Genomic DNA, 25550 nt, shown 5'->3' with positions numbered 1-25550 from the left:
TTGACCGTCAAAGTCTTTCAACGACTAGACTCATTTGACTTATTAACCCGCGATTTCAATCCCTCACAAACATTTGAATAGAAAAATTAAAGTTAAATCCTATTAACGGTATCAGAGTAAGGAGATTAAGTGAAAACGTTGGACAATATTGGGGGCAATTGCACAAGTTAGTCACGTTATAGGGCCATTTGGGTATTAACACATAGGATATATGGTGATGTAAACTAGGTGTAACTAATAGCCTAATACTGACATAAAATTTCTCTGGGAAAATGAGAAATGTATCTGGAAATATCAGAAAGCAAGAAGAAGGGAATAAAACCTTTTTCCCATCCATTGTTTTCTCTTGCGCCTTGCCTCTCTCTCAATTTTAGTTTTCTTTTTTCCATTTTTTTCCCTTTAACCTAAATTTTTTCTTCATTAATAGTTTTCTTAATATGTTGTTTTAGCTAAGATCAGATCTTTAAAAAATTTTTTTTGTAGAGAGAGAAAGAGGAGGTTAGTGGGTGAGAGAAAAATTCAGTTCAAAAATCAGTAGGCGTTTCTTCCCACCTGTCTGTATTAAATACCGCCAGTTCTTATTGATCTTTTGTTAATCTTCCTTTATAAAGATCTAATTTTTCTTCTAGGGTTAGGGTTTTTTTTTAAAAAGTTTGCTTGATTACTGCTTGATTTTTAAATTAGGTTTTTGTAACTTTTCTTACTGGAAAGGTTACTTTGGTTATTTGATTTGGGATATTTGGTTTTTTGAGTTCTTGGGTTTTAATGGATAAAAGAAAGATCGCTGTTCCTCTAGTCTGTCATGGACATTCACGACCTGTTGTGGATTTGTTCTACAGTCCTATCACTCCAGATGGGTTTTTCCTCATCAGCGCTAGCAAGGGTATGATTTTCAATTTGGGTTTTTTCTGTCTTTGAATCTTTTTCTGTTTATATACTTGTTTGGGGGTCTTAAAATTATAATCTTGAAGTTTCTTGACTGGAACTTGAAGGTTCTTAAGAAGGCTAGTTTTGAATTTGTCATGTTGGTACTTGAATTATATTGTCTGATGATCTGCTGTTGCACATAATCTTTGATTGGTGTCCTTTATGCTTCTTAACTTGTATGATGATATTGTGGTGATCTTGAAATATCTTGTTTGAATTGCATATAATGAATTATATATATGCTATGTTGATTGAGAGTTTTAGTGTTTAGAAGTTAAATAAAAAACAGGGTTAGAATGGATAGGTAACATCCATTACATTGCAGCACTTGTTTGAGTTCTCATTTTCAGACTCTTTAAATCGTTACGTTCTCTATTGTAGTTCTTTTCTGCGTGAAATTTGTTATTAGGTTCATAAGCGAGATTCGGAGTCTCAGAAATTCTTAACTAACCCCACTCTATTCATGACACGTATTGCTGGTCTGGTCTCAGATTTGACGGCAATAACCACCATGCAGTATGTTCCTTAAAGATGAATAGCAATTAGAGAAAGAAATAGATATAAACTTAGACGAACAGAAAATTTAATTGTCATTGAATAGTAGGTATACTCAATGGTAAACACTTTCTTTTATAACTTACTAGTTTTGTTGTTGTCATCTGTTGTCCGTTTCTTATTAGCTATGAGTAGATTTGCTTCAAACATATTTGTGTACTATAATATTGAGAAGTTTGATTGTGTTGAGTGACTCAGATGCGACTCCTATGCTAAGAAATGGAGAGACTGGTGATTGGATCGGTACCTTTCAAGGGCACAAGGGTGCAGTTTGGGGTTGCTGCTTGGACAAACCTGCTTTACGTGCTGCATCAGGCTCAGCTGATTTTTCTGCGTATGTAACTTTGTTCTTTTCTTATCTTGTTTAATAATTTGGCACTGCATGAGGTTGTGAGTTTATGAATTACAGAATTAGAAGCACACTTCACACCTTACTCGACTTCTGGACCTACTAACATAGACGACACATGCATTTGAAAACTGGAGTGTTTCATATTTAAGTAAAACTAATAAATTTCTCTAGTTCGCAGAATAGTACTAATCAGTTTGTTTGGTAAATTATTTGTCCGGGGTGTCTGTTTCTTAATAAAAAAGTATTTAAGGAGATTAAACTATTTGATTTTGGATGATATAAACTCGGAATTTGATTCATTTTTCTCTCTTTTCCACTTGAAATCTGTTATATTAAATTCCCGACTGAGATTTGATCATGGACAAAAAAATGGTAAGTTGCACAAATGTGTGACTGACAGTCTCTTATACGAGTAAATAAATATTCTTTACTGTGCAATATTCTGAAGTTGTGGTTACTTGCAAAAGTCATTCTATTAACAATTCCATTCGAATTTACAGGAAAATTTGGGATGCATTGACTGGCGATGAACTTCACTCATTTGAACACAAGCACATCGTTCGTGCATGCGCTTTTTCAGAGGTAAGTGATAGCATTCTTTCTTTGGACATTGTTTCCTGTTTATAACATGGTATCGTTGTTAAACACATTTAATAATTATTTATATGATAGAAGTGGGCGTCTGCAATTTAGGCAGTTTTAATATTTATGGTACATTTGATTCTGCTAATATGTATGATGAAGATGAACAAATAAATAGGTTTAAGTCGTATACATGCTGTAAATGCGTCGGTAAAAGCAACTATGGAGGTTTAAGTAAATTTAAATGAAAAAGGCATTGGGATATGTCCCGGTTGTGGATATATTTGAAGTTGATATAGTATGTGATTATTATTATTACGTATTATTATTATTTTGGACATTTATCTAACATAGAAATATTGGACTGAGTTATTGAAGCAACTGAGTTGCCTACTAAACTCTTGTATTACTTTTGATTATTGCCTCAGGATACACATCTTCTATCCACTGGTGGATATGAAAAGATCCTCCGAGTCTTTGATTTGAACCGTCCAGATGCCTCTCCGAGAGAAGTTGATAAGTCTCCCGGCCCAATTAGAACTGTCGCATGGCTTCATAGTGATCAAACAATATTAAGTTCGTGTACTGATGTTGGCGGTGTGAGGTATGTCGATGTCATTAAAAACATGTTATTAAACTAGATTTTGTTCAATTGGAATTTACTAGTAATACCTAAAACTGTGGGTATATATATGATATAGATATTCATTTTGACATGTTCATGTTTGATTTGCTTCAAACATTGGTATGGTAGTGAATTTTGTAAATCTTTCATCCAGTTTAAGTGTTGAAAAGATTTCAAAACTGTTTGGATATGGAATAAAATCCATATTTTGTAATTATTGGGGTTTTTAGTAGCTTAGTTTCAAAAGGACTTATCTTCCTAAATCTCGATTTTATAAAGCTGAAGTCTTTGCGGAAAGTTCTTTTCCATGTTTCCCTGTATTCTTTCATACCTTATAAGTTTACTGGTGATTTAACAGGTTATGGGATGTAAGAAGCGGTAAGATGGTGCATACTATTGAAACAAGTTCACCTGTCACAAGTACTGAAGTCAGTCATGATGGCCGTTATATCACAACTGCTGATGGTTCTACTGTAAAGTTTTGGGATGCAAATCAGTAAGTTCAGACTCTTATATGTTCATCCATCTTGCTGTCTCTCTTTCTCTTTCTCCATATGGTTTTGACTGTCTTTGTTTTCTCTAGTTTCGGATTAGTGAAAAGCTATGATATGTCATGCACTGTCGAATCGGCTTCCCTGGAACCGAACCATGGTAATACGTTTGTTGCGGCAGGAGAAGATATGTGGATCAGGCTTTTCGATTTCCACACTGGGAAGGAACTTGGTGAGTATCTTCTTTGATCAAACTTGTGCTGATATTTAAACCAATATTGAGCTATGGAAATGAATAACTAGTTTCCCCATTAAACAACAATAAATAGCTGTCTTCTTTGATTTCCATACTTGAAAAATAAATAACTAGTTTCCCCATTAAACAACTATAAATAGGGTTTTTTTATAGTCAAATAATTGCCGTTCAACCAACATGTGAAAAATTGCAAAACTCTTGTATACTTCTTGTTCCACATATACAGACACACAAATAAGTATATATATATATATATATCATATAAATGGATATTGGAGCAGGGGAGGGAAAGAATGGTGTGGGGGAGATGACACTTGCTCCGTAGTTCTGTGTTTCAAGCTCTATTTTGGTATTCAAGATTTTCGTCTTGGCTCCTTTTAGAGTTATTCATTTGTCAGTTTATATATCTTTTTTCTTGTTAACACGTTCATTCAACTTTTTTTTAAAACTTGTTAATCGGTTCTTACCTCCATCGTAATTTCTATTTTTGGGTATAACTATGATAACATGATTGTTATTTGGCGCAGCATGCAACAAAGGACACCATGGTCCAGTGCATTGCGTTCGTTTCTCCCCTGGAGGTGAATCCTATGCATCAGGATCTGAAGACGGGACTATCAGAATTTGGCAAACCATCTCCAAAACCTCTGAAGAGAAAGAAAGTGATTCTGTTCTTGCAAATGGGAATTCCGTAAAGGAAATAGTAGCTGATGAGATTACAGACAAGATGGAAAATGTCCAAATTGCTAAGGATGCAACAACTAACTGATGATTTCGTAGTATGTTGCTATGGACATGATATTCTTCTTTTTTTGTGGGTGTCTATGCTGCTCTTGGGAAGTTGGTTTTTATAAACCATAGATAAATATAAACTATTTCATAGTGACTTCATCTGAGATATAGATTTGAGCAGTTCTATTATCGTGTCTCATGTTGTGCTTTAGTTGATTCATACATAGTCTACTATGAGAAAATGAAGGACAAAGTTGGCCGAGTAAGACTCAAGTTTTTTCGCCCCACTAGGACAATTAAGCTGGTTGTTTTCTTGCTTTGTCGAGTAAGAGGTTTAGTCTTCCACCTTAGAGGTCAATCGTTGGAGGCACGCTGAATAATTCTGAAAAACTTGTACAGGTTTAGTTAGAGAGAGGAGTCGAGCAAGATGTTTTTGTTAAAAAAATCTGCCTTGTCTGAATGGTTTGACTCTAGGTCGATTTTAGAGTATTTGTGTTATTGGGCCAACTCTAGTTGATTTTGAGTCCATTTGATCTAGTTGATTTTGAGTCCATTCCAATTTAAGATCATCTAATTGTTAAAGTACTGTTAGTTGAAGGTCATTCCAAGTCTTTTTTTTTTTTTGTTGAACGTCATTCCAAGTCAGTAGTCCTTTCTTTCATCAAAAAAAAAAAAAAAAAAAAGTCAGTAGTCCTTTTGTCATTCTGTAATTTTTAGCCTAATTACTTTGGATTTGTCCATCATACGTCCAAGGTACACATTTTTGAGATATGGTGAAAAGGGATCCATGGATAGAGAAATGACGGGTGATTGAGAGGACCCGAGTTGGAAGCTGCCTATTAATAAGGTTGTTTGGTTCACATTTAAACCTAATTTTGGGCCAAATTTCGTAGAGCCGGTACCTAGAAGCACTTTTAATCCTGAGGGATCGATTAATAGCACCAGTTAAAATTGCTGTAAGGCCACGGATGAGGAGATTGACTTTAGTCGATCTCTTTGGACTGCAAAAGTCTATTGGCACTCAGGTGCTCTTTTGGGGATCTAAATTAGGAAATCACTAACCTATATGCCAAAATCCTTTGGTTTATCTGGAAAGTTCGGTGTGAAAACTGTTTTAATGCAAACAAACAAAATTCGAGACAAATTATTGACTGAATCAATAATGCCACTATTACCCCTCTCAAAATTGAGACGATCACCACAAATAAAAGCAGGAAGAAAACCACAAAAAGCTCATGGAGACCTCCAGAGAAACCATACCTCAAGCTGAACGTCGACGCCTCTTTTACCAACTTGACAGAACCGGCAGGTATTGGATGTATCATTCGAGATGAAGAGTCTAATTTCATAATAGCAGCGGTGGACTCGGTACGATGCCAAAATGCTGAAGAAGGTAAAAGCCTAGCCATTCTCTACAGTATTCAATGGGCGTTACAATTGGATATCTCTCACATCCACATTGAAAGTGATAACCAATCCTTGATAAATTTTATTAACGACCATAAGGTTGGATTGCACTTGCAAGCGGTAACGATAATACAACAAGTACAGAGCCTCATAGATAAATTTGAAAACGCCATCTTCACATTTACTCCTAGAGAAAGCAATATTCAGGCTGACGCTCTTGCCAAATGGGGAAGAAGGAACTCGAGCAGGAATGTGTGGAATACTGTACCTACGTTTATTTCTGTTTTGCAGTAGTTTCGTTTTTTGTACTTTGTACTCTGGTTTCGTTAATGCAATGTTCTCTCTCATAAAAAAAAAAGGTGCTCTTTTGGGATATAAAAATAGTATTATGTGGGTAATGTTAACCCAACTTAGAGATCTAACCTTCTTTTCCATTATTTATTCAAACTCAACTTAGAGATCCAAACTCCATAAATCTCACTGACCACCTCTGAAATCAATCGGCACCAACCACTACTGTAACATACTCGTCGGACAGTGTTTCCTTCATCCTCCATTGTGTTGGTTTGCATCATCTTTAAAGTTGAAAGAACCATTGATGAAGAAAGAAGCTCATAAAATTTTGGCATATGTGTAGTAGGACTTCTCCACCAATTTCTGACCGGCTTGAGATGTCCTGAGCCTTTGTTGTGCCGACCCGAGCTTGGTCGGCGTAAAGTGTTGGCCGGCCTAAGCTTGGCCGGCACTCCTCCTTCCTTCTCTATTGATGACGCAGCGGAAAATTATAAAAGAGCCTTAGATCTTCGTCTAAAGACTATAGAACCGAAACGAAGAAGATTAAACTAAAATACTGAATCCTTATTGATAAAACAACTACTAGTACCCCTTTTATACAGCCTTAGAGTTTTCTTAACCTAATCAAATCAAATAGCAACTTCTAAGAAAATAAAACACTAGAATCTCAAGAAAATAAGAGAATACCTAAACCAAAAAATACTTACTAAAAATAGTTAAAAAAACTACTATAAGAGCCTGTTTTGAGGACCTAAATGATTAAATTTGACCCTCAAAGTAGGCCGATTGTGGTGAAGCGGCAGAATAAGCGGAAGGTTATTTCGTTCCATCCCTCTAAATTTCGTCCAATTCCGACACCCGTAGCTTCGGTTTTGCACGTTTTAGTATGTCACCTATATACTTGCTGCATCAATTTCTTCAATATATTTTCCGCCCAATTCCTCTACATCGCTTGAGCTCTCTCCAAGAACTTCGAACTTAGAAACTCCATCTTTTCACTCTCCCTCCAACTTGAGAAAACCCTAGGTCAGATTTCATTTTCTTCTAAAGTCTTGATGTGTTAACCTAAAACCCTTGACTTGGTCTTCTTAAAGGGGGTGCTCATAAAATCTCTATTTCACCTTCTTCTTTAGACTCTTCTTGGGCTTGGATTTTGGTTTTCATTTAAAACCCAAGGGGCGCCTTCATCATTTGCTCTACATTTAAAATCTCTTAAAAAGTACGAAGTGTCCCTCGACTTCTTTCCTCGATAACTTGTTCGTCCGAACTCCGATTCAACTTCCGTTATCGACGTCGGGTTCACCATGGAATCTACTTGTGATTCGAGCACTGATTTTGACCAAAACACTCTTGAGCTATCGGTTTCAACCGCATGAGATGAAAAGTAATATTTTTCTCTTTTTATTCTGACTTACGTGTCTAGCTCCATGTAAGCCACCTAAAACGAAAAATAAATAGATTACTAGAAATAACACTCGAACGAACTAATTAGTCTAAGTTACGCGCTTCAAATGTGACATTTTCATGTCACATCACTCACCTCCGGAGCAAAGTCGTCAGTCGACAAAAATTCTGGTTGGCGAACCAACAAATAAAACGTAAGTGGACAAAAACGTTGAGTTGGTCACAAATTGGGGTCAAATGAGAATTAATCCAAGTGTTAAAGATATAAACAAAATAATTGAAAAAAAACTTACAAAAGAAAAGGTTCTTACACCTCTCTCCGTCAAATCGTCTAACAGCTCCTTGAGATTGGATAATGCACTATCTTTGGTGTCTTTCATTATGTGCTCCTTCTCATTTGTTCATACGAGGAATGTTAGCAATAGCCACGTATGATTAGTTCGGAACGGATAAACCCAGGTTGAAGTGATCATCTAACCAAGTCTACCAATTCAAAATAAAAGATGAAATTAAATTTCCAACTAAAACTACACAAAAGTAAATTTACAAATATTTAAATAGATCAAGTATTACCTGAAAGAGTGTTAGATAACCCGCCAATTGAGACACATTTGTCGGGCAGCCCTAAGTTGTTTGTAAAGATATGCAAAGACTACAAAGCCTCGAGAGAATTTTGGAACTTCTTCAAGGTTCCTCAGGTATTGTAGATATACAACCGGGGCCTTGGAACCACTTTTATCAGCAAAAAGAGTAGATCCAAAACAGATGAAGTAGGTATCCATGAGCAGAACAAATCTTCCGATATTCACTATCTTCGCTTTTAGATCTACTAAAATTTAGTCTCAACCATTTCAACCAGGCCGATCTTAAAGTACCCATTTCTTCTGTGGCTTTATCAAGGCCTATACTGAGAAACCGGGACACCAGAATTTTCTTTAACGTCCCCCTCTGGTACGCAAACCACATCACCTTCCACCAGAAGACCACATATACGATTCACGTCTTCCAACGTGATCGACATCTCTCGGAAGGGCATATGGAAAGTGTTGGTGTCTTCGTAGCACCTCTCCAGAAATACGAAAGTAAGGTCCGATCCAATTTTGGGTACGAATACTAGGCAATGTGAGCCAGTCTCGTCTTCTTAACCATTTTTTGAACTTCATCGCACTTCCCTTCCAAGTCCCAGGGGCAGAGGCATGTGAAGACTAACCTACTTAGGTCTTATACATTACACACCAAGGTATGATCAAATATGGGAACTAGCTCGGTTGGTAGAACGTTAATTTAAGGCACCTAAGGTCATGGGCTCAAAATAAAAGAATAACCTAAGGTGAAAAATAAACAAACTAAAAAAATAAAGAAGGTAATTAAGCTACGGTTACGAACTAATCAGTCTGAACCAAGCAGAAGTGGTCACAGCCACGGATCGGTCCTTTCACACCAGCAACGATGCAAGTGCAAGAGAAAGATCGAGATGAGAAGGATGTGCTACTTCAAACAAGAAATTACGAAAGAAGAAGAAGAAAAAACAATGGAGGAATTGGGTGTTCTCGAGTAAAATCGGGGCACATGAGAAATTAGGCGTGAGAATTAGGATTTTGAATTGAGTAAAGACCCATGGTATTATGACAATTGGGGTTTAATGTGATCAATAACGAGTAATCCAAGAAAAGCAATAAGAAATAAAGAACAGTCAAGAACAAAACACTGAGATTTACGTGGTTCGGTTGGTAAGACCTATTCCACGACGACAACGGCGCGATGATTTCCACTATGATAAGCAAACAAGTTACACAAGAGATTTCGTGAGATTGTTCTACAGATATCATCTTTAGGGGTTTAGTTTATATAGCCATAAAACCCTAATCCCACCGCCTCACTGACTCTCTCTCTCTCTCTAAATCTGAATTACACATGGATACACTTGCTGATGTCAAAAAATAGTTTTCCGTTAGATCAACATGAAAGAGGGAGTTGATGCATGACAACCTCCGTTATGTTTGAATCCTCCGTTAAGTTGGGGATTGAACAGCTCCGTTTTCCTGCTTTCAGCTCTACTCCTTTTCGTTTCAGCTCCTGACTCTTGTTCCTCGCTCTTTGCTCCTGCTCTTTGTTCCTGCTCCTGCTCCCTGCTTCTTGCTCTAGCTCTTCATTCCTGTTCGTCTGTTCCCGAGGGGGGAAAACCTGCAAAGGGTTCAAAAACCGCTCCGACGCTCAAGCCAGTCAGGGTGTTCTTTGCAGTAAATGAATGAATATTGATTGATCCTTTTGGGGGCGAGTTATGAGAACTCTGAGTTTCTTGTGATCTTTTTGGGGTCAAGAGATCGTGTCCTGTGAAAGACGATGTGGGGGGCCTTTAATAGGCGATGTTAGGCCGACTATGATTAGTGGCGGTGGTGAGGCGGTTGCCGTCGATCCGAAGGGAAAGTTTCCTCCCTTGAGTATCTAGGGTTTCTCTCAGAATCTATCCCGGATCTTTGATAAGTGGAAGTTCCTAAGTTCAAATATTTTCAGTAGATATCTTGTCGGTGTGATAGACTCTAAAGGAGAAGTTTCCTCCTTTAGATACTTGGAGTTCAAACTGGCTTAAACACTTCGAGATATGTAGCCGACTGAGATCTTTTTAGAAGTTTCGGGATTAAGTCGCTTGATCGCTTGGCGCTGCTGCCTCCCCAGTTCTGAGCGTAAGACACTGATCGAACCTGTGTGGACCCCCATTATTCCTTTGAAGACCCCAAGGCTGATCTGTTCATGCCAAGGGCGTTTTGCAGGGTTGGTTCCTTCTGGCCGACCTCCTAGTTAGGGGAATATTCGGTGGACCATCAGGGGCTTCAGCGGTCCTGCTACCTTAAGCCGACCTGACTTTATTGACTTCGGGTCTGATCTTGACTCTTCGGACGTTAGTCAACGACTGGACATTTTATGCATCATCAACACTAACACTAATAATCGACATAAGCACTGCTCCACATTCTAGCTCTGTCTCGGAGTCTAGCTCTACCTCACAACCTTGCTTCGCATATCAGCCTTGTCTCAGTAATCAGCTCCGCTAACGGGTCCAAAATTCGATAAGCGGGTTAGCGGGTCGTAAACCGGGTTCGATATCAACCCATATTCAAGACACTTTCAACAATTCTCCGCCTTGACTTGAATATGCTCCTCTTGACTTAAATCTGCCATCATCATAGCTTAGCGCCTCTGAGTCGTCTTCGCTCCAGCCGTGCTAGGGCTCAACATTTAAAAATCCCAATCAAGTCTAAGCAATGCTTAAACTTGAAAGTTGTAACTCCCTTGGTCAACATATCCGCTGGATTATCTTCCGTAGAAACCTTCTTCATCGTGATCTTCCCTTCTTCAATAACGCCCTTGATAAAGTGATGTCTGACATCAATGTGTTTAGTTTACTCGTGATACATTTGATTTTTGGTCAAATGAATTGCGCTGGTTGTAGCAGTAGACCTCTGTCACCTCCTGCTTCAGGCCGAAATCACCTACTAAACCACTCAGCCATATCGCCTCCTTCACCGCCTCTGTTGCTGCCATGTACTCAGCTTCCGTTGTAGACAGAGCTACTACCGACTGCAGCACTGCTCTCCAACTAATGGCACTCCTGCAGAGTGTGAACGTATAGCCCGTCAGCGACCTCTTCCTATCAAGATCCCCCGAAAATCAGAATCTACAAATCCAACTACCGAACCAGAAGTGTCAGCCCTTTTGTCGTAAACCAGTCCAACGGCCGCAGTTCCTCCCAGATACTGCAGTATCCATTTCACAGCCTGCCAATGACCTCTCCCAGGTCTGCCCATGTATCTGCTTACTAGACTAACAACATGTGAAATATCTGGCCTTGTGCACACCATAGCATACATATATACCTACTCCATTTGCATAAGGCACCCGAGACTTGTACCCCGTTTCGTCATCAGTTGTCGTTGACAGTTCCCCCGAAAGCTTGAAGTATGTTGCCAATGGAGTACTGACAGGTTTTGCCTTAGTCATACCAAAACGTTCCAACACCTTCTCGATGTACGTTTTCTGAGACAAGAACAGTTTCCCAGCAGATCTGTCTCTACGTATCTCCATACCTAATATCTTCCTTGAAGCACCCAAGTCTTTCATCTCAAACTCACCTTTTAACTGATCCTTTAATATGTAGATTTCCGACATATCCTTGAAAGCTATCAGCATGTCATCCACATATAGGAGTAGATACACATAAGAACCATCTGATAGTTTTCTATGGTACACACAACTATCATACCTGCTTCTGTCATAGCCGTTTTTAACCAGAAACGTATCAAAACGTTTATACCACTGCCTAGGAGACTGTTTCAATCTATACAAGGATTTCTTTAGCAAACAAACCTCGTCTTCTTTCCCGAGAATCTCAAATGCCTCTGGTTGACGCATATAGATTTGTTCCTCCAACTCTCCATGTAAGAACGCGGTCTTAACATCAAGTTGCTCCAATTCCATATCGTACAAAGCAATCATAGCAAGTAATACTCTAATAGAGCTATGTTTAACAATAGGAGAAAATACTTCATTGAAGTCTATCCCTTCTTGTTGTGTAAACCCTTTAGCTACTAACCGTGCTTTGTATCGTGCATCTTCCACCCCTAGGATTCTTTCCTTCTTCTTGAAAACCCATTTGCTACCAACAATCTTCTGACCCTTGGGGTTTAATGTGATCAATAACGAGTAATCCAAGAAAAGCAATAAGAAATAAAAAACAATCAAGAACAGAACACAGAGATTTACGTGGTTCGGTTGGTGAGACCCACTCTACGACAACAACGCCGTGATGATTTTCACTATGATAAGCAAACAAGTGACACAAGAGATTTCATGAGATCGTTCTACTGATATCTCCTTAGGGTTTTTGTTTATATAGCCACTAAAACCCTAATCCCACCGCCTCACCGACTCTCTCTCTAAATCCGAATTACACATGGATACGTTAACACTAATAATCGACATAAGCACTGCTCGCATTCCAACTCTTTCTCGGAGTTCAGCTCTGCCTCACAGCCTTGCTTCGCATACCAGCCTTGTCTCAGTAATCGGCTCTGCTAACGGGTCCAAAATCTGACGCCGAGTCCTTGTAAGCGGGTTGACGGGTCGTAAACCGGGTTCGATATCAACCCATATTCAAGACACTTTCAACACATAGGTGTGCTCTCGGGTGCCCCTCACCTTTCGTACTACTCCACCGTCACCATAACTCCACCGCCACTACCATCACCTTTGCCATAATGATCATCGTGAAATCGTATGAGTGAACTTAAAATGTATTATCGCAATAAGAAAAGAAAAGTAAATTATATTAGAAAACTAAGTAGTTGACTTTTTTATTTATAAGCAACTATTTTGTGAAATATAATTTAATACTTTTGCTTTTCTAAAGCAAAAGTTCTTTAACTATAAGCAACTAAGCCAGACCCACTTTTGTCAGCATTTTCTATCATTTAATTGTAATATAAAGTATCAAATTCTAATAAATTTGGTTTATGCAAATAGTGCATGCATAAATAGTTCGATAATGTCCACCTTTTGGTGTAGTGTTTGGCTACTACCCGGAGGTCCAGGTTCAATTTCGGTGAAAGTAAACATTCACGATTTTGTGAACTTGAGTTAAGTAAAGTGAAGGTAGAAACAAATAGATTTTAGTCTTCATATGATGGCATTAAGGGTTTTACATGGCCTTTCAGTCCCAAGATGTCTCCCATGATGATGGCAATTATAAGATGTTTATAATCATGTTGTATCAACATATCATGATGTATCAATGACATGTAATGAATGTTATGTAATGACTATTGGAGACCGTGTCAATAATAAAAATACTTAGATTATAGTGTTTGAATGACGACGTTAAAATATTATGCTTAGACTGTTCCGTACATTTATGTTTTATTTTGTCACTTTTATCTCATATTGTTTGGTAAGGGGTCTCGATCAAAATTTGACATTGACCCGCAAAATTCTCAGCCAGATCAATGGCAACAACGCTACTTGTTGTTTCGATTGTTGAGCTATAAAGAACCTTCAATGCTGGGAGGGTGGGGATTTTTGTTCACAAATGCGATTCCGCAATTACAGAAGTTTCATTGTAATTGGGGTTGTATTGTTAGATATATCTGAAAATAGAATCAAAGTATTGCGTTCTTGTAAAGAGACAAAATTGTCAATCTAAAGTGAATAATGCTCCTAATTTGAATTATTTTGGATATTGTTGTTAGTATATATAATACTAATCATAAATGTGGACTAATATGTGTATATATAATAATATAAGTTATTTCACTTTAAGGGTCTTAAAAAGTGAGAAGAACAATGAAAGTGGGAAAAAAAAAGAAGTGAATAGGAGATTTGGAGGGAGAAGAAGACATGTTATTGATGGTACTGATAATCAATGAAAAAGAAGAAGGAATGAGAACTTAAACAAATAAAACCCGTTTTAATATGATATTTTTTTTAATAAAGAGATCTTGCAAATATTTATTTTAATAAACACATACCAAAAATACATTAAAAATGAACATATTTTATTTTTAAAAATCTTTGCCTTCTTTTTCTAATAGAATAGCTATTTCAGAGATACCAACTTTACAACAACCCATATAAAGTGTAACGACTAAATAAAAAATATATCGTAAAAGTTTATTAGGAAAACACATAACTATAATTAACTAGTACAAAATCTATAATCCTAAAACGATTTTTAAATCTATACCTAAATTTTCATATCTAGAAAGTAATAATCTTAAAACACGACTAATATCCAAATATAGAGTTTTGTATTCAAAACCTAGAAACTAACTAATTTAGTATCTCGATTAAAGTTTTGATGTGTTATTGTGTGTGTTTACCTTAGTATGATTCTTGAATTTGATGCACTTCAAATGTTCGTTTAAATGTCTAAACTAATTTCATGTTGTATGTATTCCATCCATCGTAGTTATTTGTTACACATTATTTTCCATAAAGACTTGATGCTACTTAAACATGTCATCCTCTGACTAGGTATCATCATAAGATATAAACTAATGTTTAGGTTGTATACCTTGGAGTCGAGGATAGCTCGAATTCGAATTCGGACTAAAGGAAGCATACACATAATCACTTTAAGATGGATTTCCGGAACCCTCAACCCTTCTCTCTTGAAAAACCGTAAATGCTTTATCCTTCTTTGCATCTTAGATAGTTTAGTTTCGTTATTTTTTTTTTAGTTATTTGTTCATTTACTTCCGTAGTTATTCTAGTTCGTACTCAGTTTTGTCTTGTACTACTTGGCGCCTCCACTTGGGTTCGCACCTTTTGGGCGCATCACCACACTCTCTCTCTTTCTTGCTTTTTCTTTCTCTTTATTTATTGCTTTCTATCTCTACATGGTTCTAAAACATGAGCCATTTTTATTTAAACCTCAAACAATTTTAATAAATATATAGTAAAAACATTTATTTTAATAAAGACATATTTAAAAGACATTAAAAATGACGATAAACTAGCAAAAAAGCAGATTTTTAATAAAGATATATTAAAAAAAATATTTATCTTAATAACAATACATTAAAAACATTTATTTTAATAAAGACATTAAAAATAAGGAAATAAATACATCTTCATTTAAAAAATAAACAAAGATACACATTCCTTTTTTTATAACAAAGTAGCTAGTTCAGTTCTACCTTTACAACCTAAATATAGTGTACGGACTTAAATACAAAATACATACCATAAGTTTATTAGAAATCACATAACTATAATTAACTACTACAACATCTATAGGCCTAAAACATATTCAGAAATCCAACTCTAAAGGTTTAATCCACAAATCCACTCCTAAAACACGACTAAATATTTTAATAATAAGTTTTGTATCCAAAATTTGTGAACAAGAAGATTAACTAAATTTCCGAGCATCGTCTTCTTTTTTCTCAAGGCGCTTCTTAGTCTTTTTCAATTCTTCGACAAGTTGCTAAACCCTTCCATGATGACAAATGTCCCACAGTGATTTATTTATTTACCATGACGGAAAAAAAAATTAACATGAAAGAAATATGGATCAAATCCGACGTCAAGAATACATAATGATAAATATTTGACTCGATGAATGGAAAAATGGAATGTTTATAATTAAACTAGTTTTACTCATAATTTTATTTTCTATTTTGATTTGTTTCTTAGATATTATATTCAACTAGCCACAAAGATTTTTGAGGTATTCTTGATGAATAAGAAAATAATGGTTGTATTTAATATCTATTGTTTGTTTTAATTTGAACTCTCTCTCTAGAAAGAAGATTCAATATGAATTGTTTGTTTTGATTTGAACTTTCTCTACAAACCTTCTTTCTTGAAAGAGAAACTTCATCTTTTACTTCTAAAACCTTATCGAAAGTGAAAGCTAACATAATTAAAAAAAAAATCAGGGTTTATGTTGACTATTATTTGGAGATTCAAGAGTTGTTCTCCATGAATAAGCAAACAATAACTAATATGTATTTAATACCAATTTATGAGATATAGATTATTATGTAATAAATTGAGTTTTTCTTATATGTGGTTATATATAATTATATAATAATTTGCTTTGAACAGTTATAATGGATTCAGATGAAGAAGAAGATATAATTCTTACAACTTACAACATTACAAATATTGTCATGAGAATTATGTTATCAATAATCCAATTATAGAATCTGCTTCAAAAGGTAATGCATATGTACTCGACCTTTTACATCGTCATCCTTAACCATGTCGTGATTTATCATGGATAGACCAACATATTTTTTAAAATTATGTCATACGATGAGAGAACCAGGCTTGTTCAAGAACATAAGGAATGTGTCTATTAATGAAGAAGAAATGACAATTTTTCTTATGACTACAAGTCATAATGAAAGAAATGCTATGATTGGTGATCGTTTCTAACACTCCAGGAAAACTATCAGTCGTCATTTCCGTTCGGTATTACAAGCTATGACAAAATTTTCTACTTCAATTACCAAACCTCCAGAAATTAATGTAGTTTCATCCCATATCCGACATAACACAAAATTTTGGCCATTTTTAAACGTAATATATTCATTTAATCTTTTGGTAATATCCGGACACCTATGAGGTTGTTTATGATTACCTTTTAACTTATAGGATTGTATAGGGGCAATTAAAGGTACCGATATCAGATGCACATATTCCAACGGCGGAAAAAGTATCATTTCGATGACGTAAAGGTATCTGTAACGCTAATGAGTAGAAAATTTTCAATGAAACAATTAATAATTCGTTAATGAGTTTTCTGCATCCACCACAAGATAATTTATTCAACTTAGCAACATTTTTTTATATGAGCCCTATGTGCACATACTTCATGGGTTTTTCATTGCTACCTCAATGAGTCATTAACAAACTCGAGAGATTACAGAGAAATTTTTGGTGGAATCATGAAGAAGGTGAATGTAAGATGCATTTCTTACCTTGGGAGCTATTGCAGCGTCCGAAAAACTTGGGCTGGTCTGGGTATTAGGCCGTTAGCTAGGGTCAATCAGTCCTTGGTGGCTAAATTAGCCTGGCGACTGTTGGTCAATCCTACGGCTACTTGGTCTAAAATCATTATTGCTAAATATTACAGCACAGATACATTCTGGAAGGAGAAAAAAAAAACCCAATTCTACGGCGTTATGGAATTCACTAATGGATGTGACGGACGATCTCCAAAAAAAGTGTTGTTGGGAAGTAGGTGATGGGTCAACCTTGAAGATAACTGAGGACCCCTGGATTCCGGATCTTCTAGGTTTCAAACCTCGTTGTATTGTGCCACTACCTGCAAACATATTCTGGGTTTCAGATCTAATATATCATGAACTTACGGAGTGGAAAAGTAATATTCTTAATCAATACTTTGATGCAGAAACTATAAGAGCTATTACTCAAATTAGTCTTTCGGTTCTGACTCCAATCGATAGACTAATTTGGACCCCCACGGTGAGGGACAGTTCTCATCAAAATCATTCTTCACAAAGGTAACTCCACAACATCAGAATCCAATAACAAATGATGATTTTCCATGGGCAAAACTCTGGAACTTAGCTTGCGTGGAACAAAAAATAACTCATTTCATATGGAAACTAGTTAACAAAGGCCTACCTGTGCTAAACAATATTGCTAGGGGAACTCATCTGGTATCAATAGAGTGTGTTATGTGCAACCAAGGAGTGGAATCGATCAACCATCTTTTCAGTGAATGCCAAAGATTTAGACAGTTGTGGACCCTGGCTCAAGCTACGAACCTCTCGCACATGAAGACGAACCAGAAAAATTGGTCAAAGAACTTATCATACAAAGCAAGACAAATCAGAATAAGGTAAAATTCTATTTTTACCTTTTGTGGTTCTATTGGAAAGAGAGGAACAATATTATCTTCAAAAGATCAAAGCTTAATCTTTAGAGCATCATCACCAAAACCTTTTCAGTATGTCACCACCAAAATGGAGAACAAGAAAGCACAAGTGAAACAGACGATCTATTTTGGACTCTACCACCAGAAGATAAGATAAAAGCAAACTTTGACGGTGCATTTGGACCCAAAGGAGCTTCCATTAGAGTGGTGTTCAGAAATAGGGAGGGGGAAATCCTTTATCATGAAGGACGACCTATAAACCCTAAATCGCCGTTGGAGAGTGAAGCTCAGGCGCTCTTGTTTGCTACTCAAAAAGCAGTCGCCCTAGGGTTTCAAAAGGTGATATTTGAAGGAGATTCAAGGGTTATCATTCAGGTCGTTTCCAACGGTGATGATGCGGCCCCGTGGAGGATTCACACAAGCATTAGCGAGATCAATGAAAACGTGTCCAACTTACAGTCGTGTGAATTCATGTGGGTCAGCCGGGTGGCAAACTCCCATGCCCATAACCTAGCTAAATCTGTGTTCGATCCTCCCTAGGGTTAGAATTTTCCTTTCGGTCCCTGCTAGGAATCTGTGTAGAGGGATAACGAAAGTTGATTTAACTTCATTGTAATTTTGGATGCCTATGGCTTTTAATGAAGTTCAAATTCCAAAAAAAAAAACATTTTTTATATGATATTTATGATTTACATATACATTTCTAATCACATTTTATCTCTAGTAAATACTGTGTTGTTGATGGTGGGTACCCAAACATAAATGACTATGTGGCTCCACATCACGGCGTAAGATACCATCACCCTAATTTTTGGCCTAGTGGTCAAGCAAGAACATGAAAAGAAATGTTTAATCATCGGCATTCCTGACTAGTTTCGGTGTGTTAAAAGCGAGATTTTAGATTCTTATATGTGTGTCACCGTATCCATGTGCAACACAAATATTAATAGTTGTAGCATTTATGTCGGTCCACAACTTCATACGTAAGGAAACGACTACAGATTGGTTAAGGGAAGAATATGATACCAATGTCGTCAGCTTTGATTATGATACTAAAGAAGAGCGTGAAGAAGGCTATGAGAAAACGATGCCACAAATTATCTTTTTCATTTTAACCTTTCTCTACCTTATCTTTTAAAATCGTAACCACCAATCCATATAAATACATAATAAAATGTCAATGAGGCTCCCTCTTCCTCTTCTTTTAGTTCTAACAACAAAAACTCTAGTCCATCCTTCTCTTCTACTACTCCTTCTTTCTTCCCAATTCCTTTCTAATCTATCTTTCTTTCTAATTCTTTTCTTCTCTTCTCACACTTTCTTCCTTTCTTCATTTTCTTTTCTAAGTTTGTTTTCTCTCGTCTTCTCAATTATAAAGATCTAAAACTTGGAATTTGTAACATATTTGGAGCAAATATTAGATTCCTCATTCCTTTGGGGACTTCTCTTTCTCTGTATCTTGTGTTACCATGTATCTTGTTTTATCAATGAATATCTTTAAATTCAATTAGTAGCTAATTCCATATCTAGGATTCTCGAGGAAACCCATACTTGATTTTTTTTTTAGACATGTAATTGATTAACTAAATCTTTTAATTGAGCTTTAATATTTATTAATTGTCTTTCCTTATAGATTTTATCTTCTTTTCATTGTTCATGATTTATAATTAGTTATCTCATACTTTCGTTAAGTTGTTAGATGTAATATGTTCGTTAGATGATGAATAATAGTTAAAAGAGTAGTCTTTATAAGATAGGCAATTAGAAATACATTATTATGAAATGACTATATCATGAATATCTTCTGATATTTAAGTAGCCTATTATATTAGATTTCGAGTTATAATGAAAAACGATTAGATAATTAATTGCATGTTTTAGGGAGTGAATTTATGTGGTGGAATAAAAAATCTTAGATCTTTTTTCTTATTGCTTTCATTCTTCTTTAGTCTATTATTGTTTTCTTATTGAAATCATTCTCAAAACAAAATCAATTTCACGAAGTGAGCTAAACTCTAGATTTTAAAACAAAATTACTTATTTTTTAAGATCGATTCCGGATTTATTATTACTTGACTATACTTGCAGGTAGAAATCCATTTGGGGTTTTATCATTATATCATACCAAACGATCAAAATATTACAAAATAATTTTGTTTAAGCGCAACAAAAGTTCTTGTAATAAGTTATATGCATATCCAAATGAGTCCTAATAAGGCTTCGTATTCAACCCTGTTGTTTGTGACCTAGAAGTCGAAGACAAAGAAGAAGAATAGAGAAGAAGAGAGAAGGAGATAGAAGAAGAACAAGAAAAAAAAAGGAAGAGAAAGAAGAAAAAAGAAAAAAATCTGTTTGAAGGTTGGCAGAAAATTTGGTCGACAAACGACCTTCGTCGAAGAAGATGATGAGGTGGCAAAAGATGAAGTGGAGGAGAGGGGGGGGGGGGGGGTATGAAGAAGCTTTAATGTTCTTAACATATTTTAGAATTAATCCCATTTTGACCTCCCAAATTAACTCATATTTAAAATTGAGAGAAAAAGATTAGAGAAAACAGAATGGTAATTATGAAATTAAAAAGGTTAACCATTAAAATTAACTAACAGTGTTAACAAAATGAGTTAATTTTACATTTACAAAAAAACAAAGAGTCAAAAACCGAAGTAACTCAAAGTTCAATATACTAATTTTTTTCTCCACCAATACACTTGAATTTTTTGCCCATTAACTCTAAACTTCTTGCATAGATAAAGTGTGAAAAATACATTTCTAAACTTCACTTTGATAGGTTTATACTTCATTAACATACTTGAGTGTTCGTTAGGTAACTTCATGAATCTTGGATTTCATATAAAGGGTTGGGTTTAGTTTTTAAGATTTTAGAAACCAAACTATTTGTTGCTCTCATCTGTGTTTTGTGAGAATACTACAAAAATTGTTGCTCTCATTGTGTTTAGAAACCAAACTATATGGTGCTCCCATAGTTGAATAACCTTCACTTTGATAGGAATATACTTCATTAACATACTTGAGTGTTTGTTAGGTAACATCATGAATCTTGGATTTCAAATAAAGACTTGGGTTTAGTTTTTAAGATTTTAGAAATTTTAGAAACCAAACTATTTGTTGCTCTCATCGTGTTTTGTGTGGGATTCCTACAAAAATTTGTTGCTAAATATTTGGGGTGCCATGATTTGGGACTCGTCAGTCTCAGTAGTCTCAATGGTCGGGGTTAGACTACGGTCAAATCCTTTTGAGACACCCTATAGTAATTTTTGAAGGCGCCTTTAGAGGCCATTTTCTCTCTGTTTATTAGTCATAAACAGAGATGGATGCTCCTATGCCCAATGCTCCGCACATATGTTGGTATCCTTGGGCGTGAGTCATAGCACATATGTTGGTATCCTTGGGCGAGAGTCTATGACTCAAAGAAGCGTATAGTAGATAGATGAATGACTTAATTTGCGTTGTTTCAACAATAAAAAAGAACATTTAATATTTAATGATTAATTAAGTTAGAAGTATGGGGAAAATGATTGTTGATTTTAATCAATAAAAAGAATGATTATCAACTGCCCATTCTCCCCAAATTAATATTGCAGAGAACTCTTTCGGTTTTACAAATGCATTGAAAAGCACTTATCCGATACACACAATCTCTGCTTTCTATAACAAAATCAAAACCCTAATTAAAGTTTCAAAAATTGGTGGAAAATCAAGATTACTCAGTGGTGGCATTTAATAATTAGGTTCGATTCTGCCTGCGGTTTTCCTCAACTTTTAATCAGAAGAGGGAGCTTATTATCCTCATCGCAACCCATTCGATTTTCCACCATAAATACACAAAAAAACTTAAATTGCTTAAATTGTATGAACCCTAAAAAAAGTTAGATTGACGAATTAGATTAGTGAGTAAAGAGGAAGAGATTGCTCAGTTCAGCGGGGTTGTCGACACGAAAATATTCTCTTGTTGAAAGAAAATACCTGCATTCCGGTCTGTTGAGCTTGAATTTTAGGAGTCATCATCGCAATCTTTTCCAAAACTCATTTTCAAAATATAATAAAACCCTAACTTTTTACAGATCCAGAAAGGATAAACAAAAAAATCGATAAGATTTAAGCAAAAAAAGTTTGAAAAAATGGAGTTACAGATAAAACCCCAACAAGAGACTAATCAAACAGAGAAAGAAGAACAGATGTAGGTCAAAGTTAGAACGAGAGGAGTGTGGAAAATGAATTGGGGTAGCCGATTATTTATAGACTTCGTTTAGGTTAATACGATTTATTTGGTAAATTAGGGTTTCTCTTTTGGCCGATCTTTCGGGGAAATATTAGAATTATCTGGAGTACAAAGGCTTTATAAAAAAACTGGTCAACTTTAATTGTCCAATATATTTTCTAACTGTTATGGGAAAAAAATTTGTTCACCCCTTCTTCTCCGTATCGGTGTAGTGGTCAAAAATCGTGTTGGGCCCACTTCGTCTAAAGGTTGCCTAGACCGAGCCTACTTCGAACAAATATCATTTGGGCCCGACCCACTTGCCTACTAGTTGGACACTCTCCAACGTGGAATTCGGCCAACTAAAGGTCCAAACGGCTCTAAGCCCTTGTGAACGTCTATCTAGACGAACAATAACCCATTAAAAGTTATAATGCTCGAAGCACCCCTTGGTCGCCCTCAAAGCCTGCCGGTTACCGAGTCAACCTCAACTCCGGAGACCTCGCCACGTACTCATTTGACGAAGTCGCTCTAAAACCCCACGTCGCCTTAAGTACCGTTAGGCGATCTCAGACTACGAAGAGCCTAAAGTCGAGGCGGCGTAATCGTACGATCGAGTTACTCCAAGTGATAGATCGACGGCCAAGAACGAGTCTCCCTTAGGGTTTGGGGTCACCCTCGACCCCAATTATCTCGGATCTAACAGACTCCACGAGTCCATCAGTCGCCTATAAATAGAAGGAGACTCAGACTCCAAAGGCATCGGATACCGACTAGAAAACTACAGAACATTCTTCTCTCTCTCTCTCTCTCATTTTGTATCTTCTGATCAGTACTCTAGACGACGATATTACATCTTCAAGCTCCATCACCCTCGAAGTCCTTCTGAAGTCCTTTCGAGACGACCTCTCGACCTGATCCAGGAGATCAATCTGACCAACTATCCCGTAGAGTCGAAGCTCCGGCCACTCTACGAGTCTAGCCACCCTCCGACGTTACAACACGGTGACACCCTCAGCATTCAATCGTTTAAATACTTATCTTTTATAGTTTGCTGACTTGACCGTCGGAGTGCCCTTGGCAAGACACCATCCCGGTGTCCCCAAGACTTCACGGTTTTACTCGTTTTTTTCTGTCTACAGGTCCAACCGGAACTTCGTCCGTCTCGAGGTCTAAAGCCCAAGTTGTCGGTGGCCCACCAATCGACGATCTATTAATTGTGTGATTTTCTACCGTCCACAGTTTGCCGCCCACCGTGGGGCCCCTTCAACTAACATCTCAGACGACCTCATCAACGGAAGAAGGAATGGTAGCTTCACCAAAGGATGTCTCGACCGAGATCGCCGAACTCACAGCTCAGGTGCGAGAAAACTCCCAAAAGTTTAAAGCCCTAGAGGAGGAGAATGCTCTGGTTCGAGCAGAAAACCAACTACTTCAAGAAAAAGTTACTGAACTCGCCATGGTGTATCCAACAGAACCTAGGTTTCGAACTCCAGTCAACCCGATGCAATCCTTGGTGACCCCTGAAGCAGGAAACTCCTCTAGCCAACCAACCGTCCAGTCTGGCACCATTGGCGTCTCGATTTCGAATCCAGTGACTAATACTACGACTCCGACAACGACGTTATTACCATCTTTCCAAAGCTCAGCTCAAATCAATCAACAATCGCAGTCGATGACTGCCCCTGTTTTCTCATCCTCCCTTACTCTTCCTACTTTACTACCTACTAGTGTACCCTTTAGTCTGTTGACTAACGGTCTGAACTCTGGCTTTGCAGGAACCCCCTTAGAGCAGGTGATGGCTAAAAAATTGGCAGAGATGGAGGCTCTGATCACTCGCATTCCAAGAGTCCCAACCCCCCTTAGAAAGAGTCTACCACAGAGTTATGCAGATTCCCCTTTCGTCGACGCCATCGCCTTAGTGGAGATGCCGAAGAAATTTTCATTCCCAAGTATGAGAATGTATGATGGCACCTCAGATCCAGACGAACATATTGCATCCTACAAGCAAAGGATGTTCACTGCAGCCATACCCAGGGACCTTAGAGAGGCTTGCATGTGCAAAAGCTTCGGGTCGAGCCTCATTGGTCCAGCTCTCCAGTGGTACACCAACCTGCCGAACAACTCCATTGCCTCATTTGCCCAGCTGACAGACACGTTCGTTGAACAGTTCGCGAGTAGTAAGAAGTTAGAGAAGCTCTCTGGAGACCTTTATCGACTTAGCCAGAGGCGAGGTGAACCACTTAGAGATTATGTAGGGAGGTTCAACAGAGAGAAAGTCTCGATCCCCTATTGCAACCAAGAGACGGCAGTAGATGCGTTTCGGAAAGGGTTACTTTCAGACAGCGAACTCTACAAAAAACTCACCAAGTTCAACTGCACCACCATGGAGGATGTCCTTGCTCGAGCTTGGGTAGAGACCCGTTGGGAAGAAGACGAGTACCATCGAAGTAGACACTACCTTAGCGACGAGCGATCCCGAGAACGTCGCTTGAGACGAACAGATCGTAGGTCAGATGGTAGATACTCAGAGCCTTACACTACCTCAAGGAGACCTCAACCTCGAGACAACAGAAAACCACTTGACCCACCAGATCGAACTAGCGAAAGGCCACAAGGACCAATTCGCACCAGAATTCCAGAGTACAACTTGAACGTGGAACTAGCTAAAGTTGTAGCAATCTTGAAGGGCATAGGAAACAATGTTTCATGGCCAGGAAAGACAAAGACCCCAAGCGAGAAACGAGACAACTCTAAATGGTGTGAGTTCCATGGTGATCATGGACATACCACTGCTGAATGCATCACCCTCAAACTCGAGGTAGCCGAGTTGCTAAAGAGAGGTCATCTCACTGATTTGTTAACCGACAAGGGAAAGAACACATTAGCTCAAAGAGATGTGTCGGCTAGAGAACCAGAGGAGCCTACACCCTCGAAAACATGCCTAGTCATAACAGGGGGATCAAAAGTGAGTGGAGTCAGTCACTCAGTCGCCAAAAGAAGTGCTCGAGCTGCAGCCAACCCAATCATCAGCTTAACCACAGGGCCCTCCTATACTGATGGGCCTAAAAGGTTACCCTAAATAGGTCTACACCCGCAAGTGCACGGGCGTCAAGTAATAGTTCCGGTAAGACCGGTTCGTTCCTCAGAGACTAAGTGAAACCTATTCTAAGACTTGGAAGTAAAACGGTTTTGAAAATTGTTTTAGTGATAAAATATTAAAATAAAATAACGGAATGAAAATGAACTCAAATGGGGGAGAAAGCCTAGGGTTTTGGAATCCACACAATAAAATCACTTTTAG

General features: G+C 37.3%; 1 protein-coding gene and 3 non-coding genes across 4 annotated transcripts; 1 reads left to right on the top strand and 3 right to left on the bottom strand.

Moving 5' to 3' along the window:
• The first annotated feature begins 239 nt into the window (after window positions 1-239).
• Window positions 240-4709, top strand: LOC147539016 (uncharacterized). Its single transcript, XM_086640657.1, has 7 exons — window positions 240-883; window positions 1681-1816; window positions 2335-2416; window positions 2845-3020; window positions 3400-3537; window positions 3625-3764; window positions 4316-4709. Exons 1-7 carry the CDS (start codon window positions 766-768, stop codon window positions 4555-4557), a joined length of 1032 nt encoding a protein of 343 aa, XP_086496783.1. The 5' UTR covers window positions 240-765; the 3' UTR covers window positions 4558-4709.
• Window positions 4710-21546: 16837 nt separating this feature from the next.
• LOC147539015 (small nucleolar RNA snoR135) lies at window positions 21547-21693 on the bottom strand. The gene has a single exon (XR_015226853.1). It is a non-coding gene; the product is annotated as a small nucleolar RNA snoR135 (small nucleolar RNA).
• A 55-nt stretch (window positions 21694-21748) lies between these two features.
• LOC147539014 (small nucleolar RNA R30/Z108) lies at window positions 21749-21848 on the bottom strand. The gene has a single exon (XR_015226861.1). It is a non-coding gene; the product is annotated as a small nucleolar RNA R30/Z108 (small nucleolar RNA).
• Window positions 21849-21952: 104 nt separating this feature from the next.
• On the bottom strand, window positions 21953-22060 carry LOC147539013 (small nucleolar RNA Z107/R87). Its single transcript, XR_015226867.1, has one exon. It is a non-coding gene; the product is annotated as a small nucleolar RNA Z107/R87 (small nucleolar RNA).
• Window positions 22061-25550: the final 3490 nt, after the last annotated feature.

Source organism: Eschscholzia californica, unplaced genomic scaffold (genome assembly GCF_041429995.1).
Source record: "Eschscholzia californica isolate CP2 unplaced genomic scaffold, dmEscCali1.0.p SCAF_5, whole genome shotgun sequence".
NCBI classification, from domain to species: Eukaryota; Viridiplantae; Streptophyta; class Magnoliopsida; order Ranunculales; family Papaveraceae; genus Eschscholzia; species Eschscholzia californica.
This window is presented reverse-complemented; position numbering and strand designations above follow the sequence as displayed.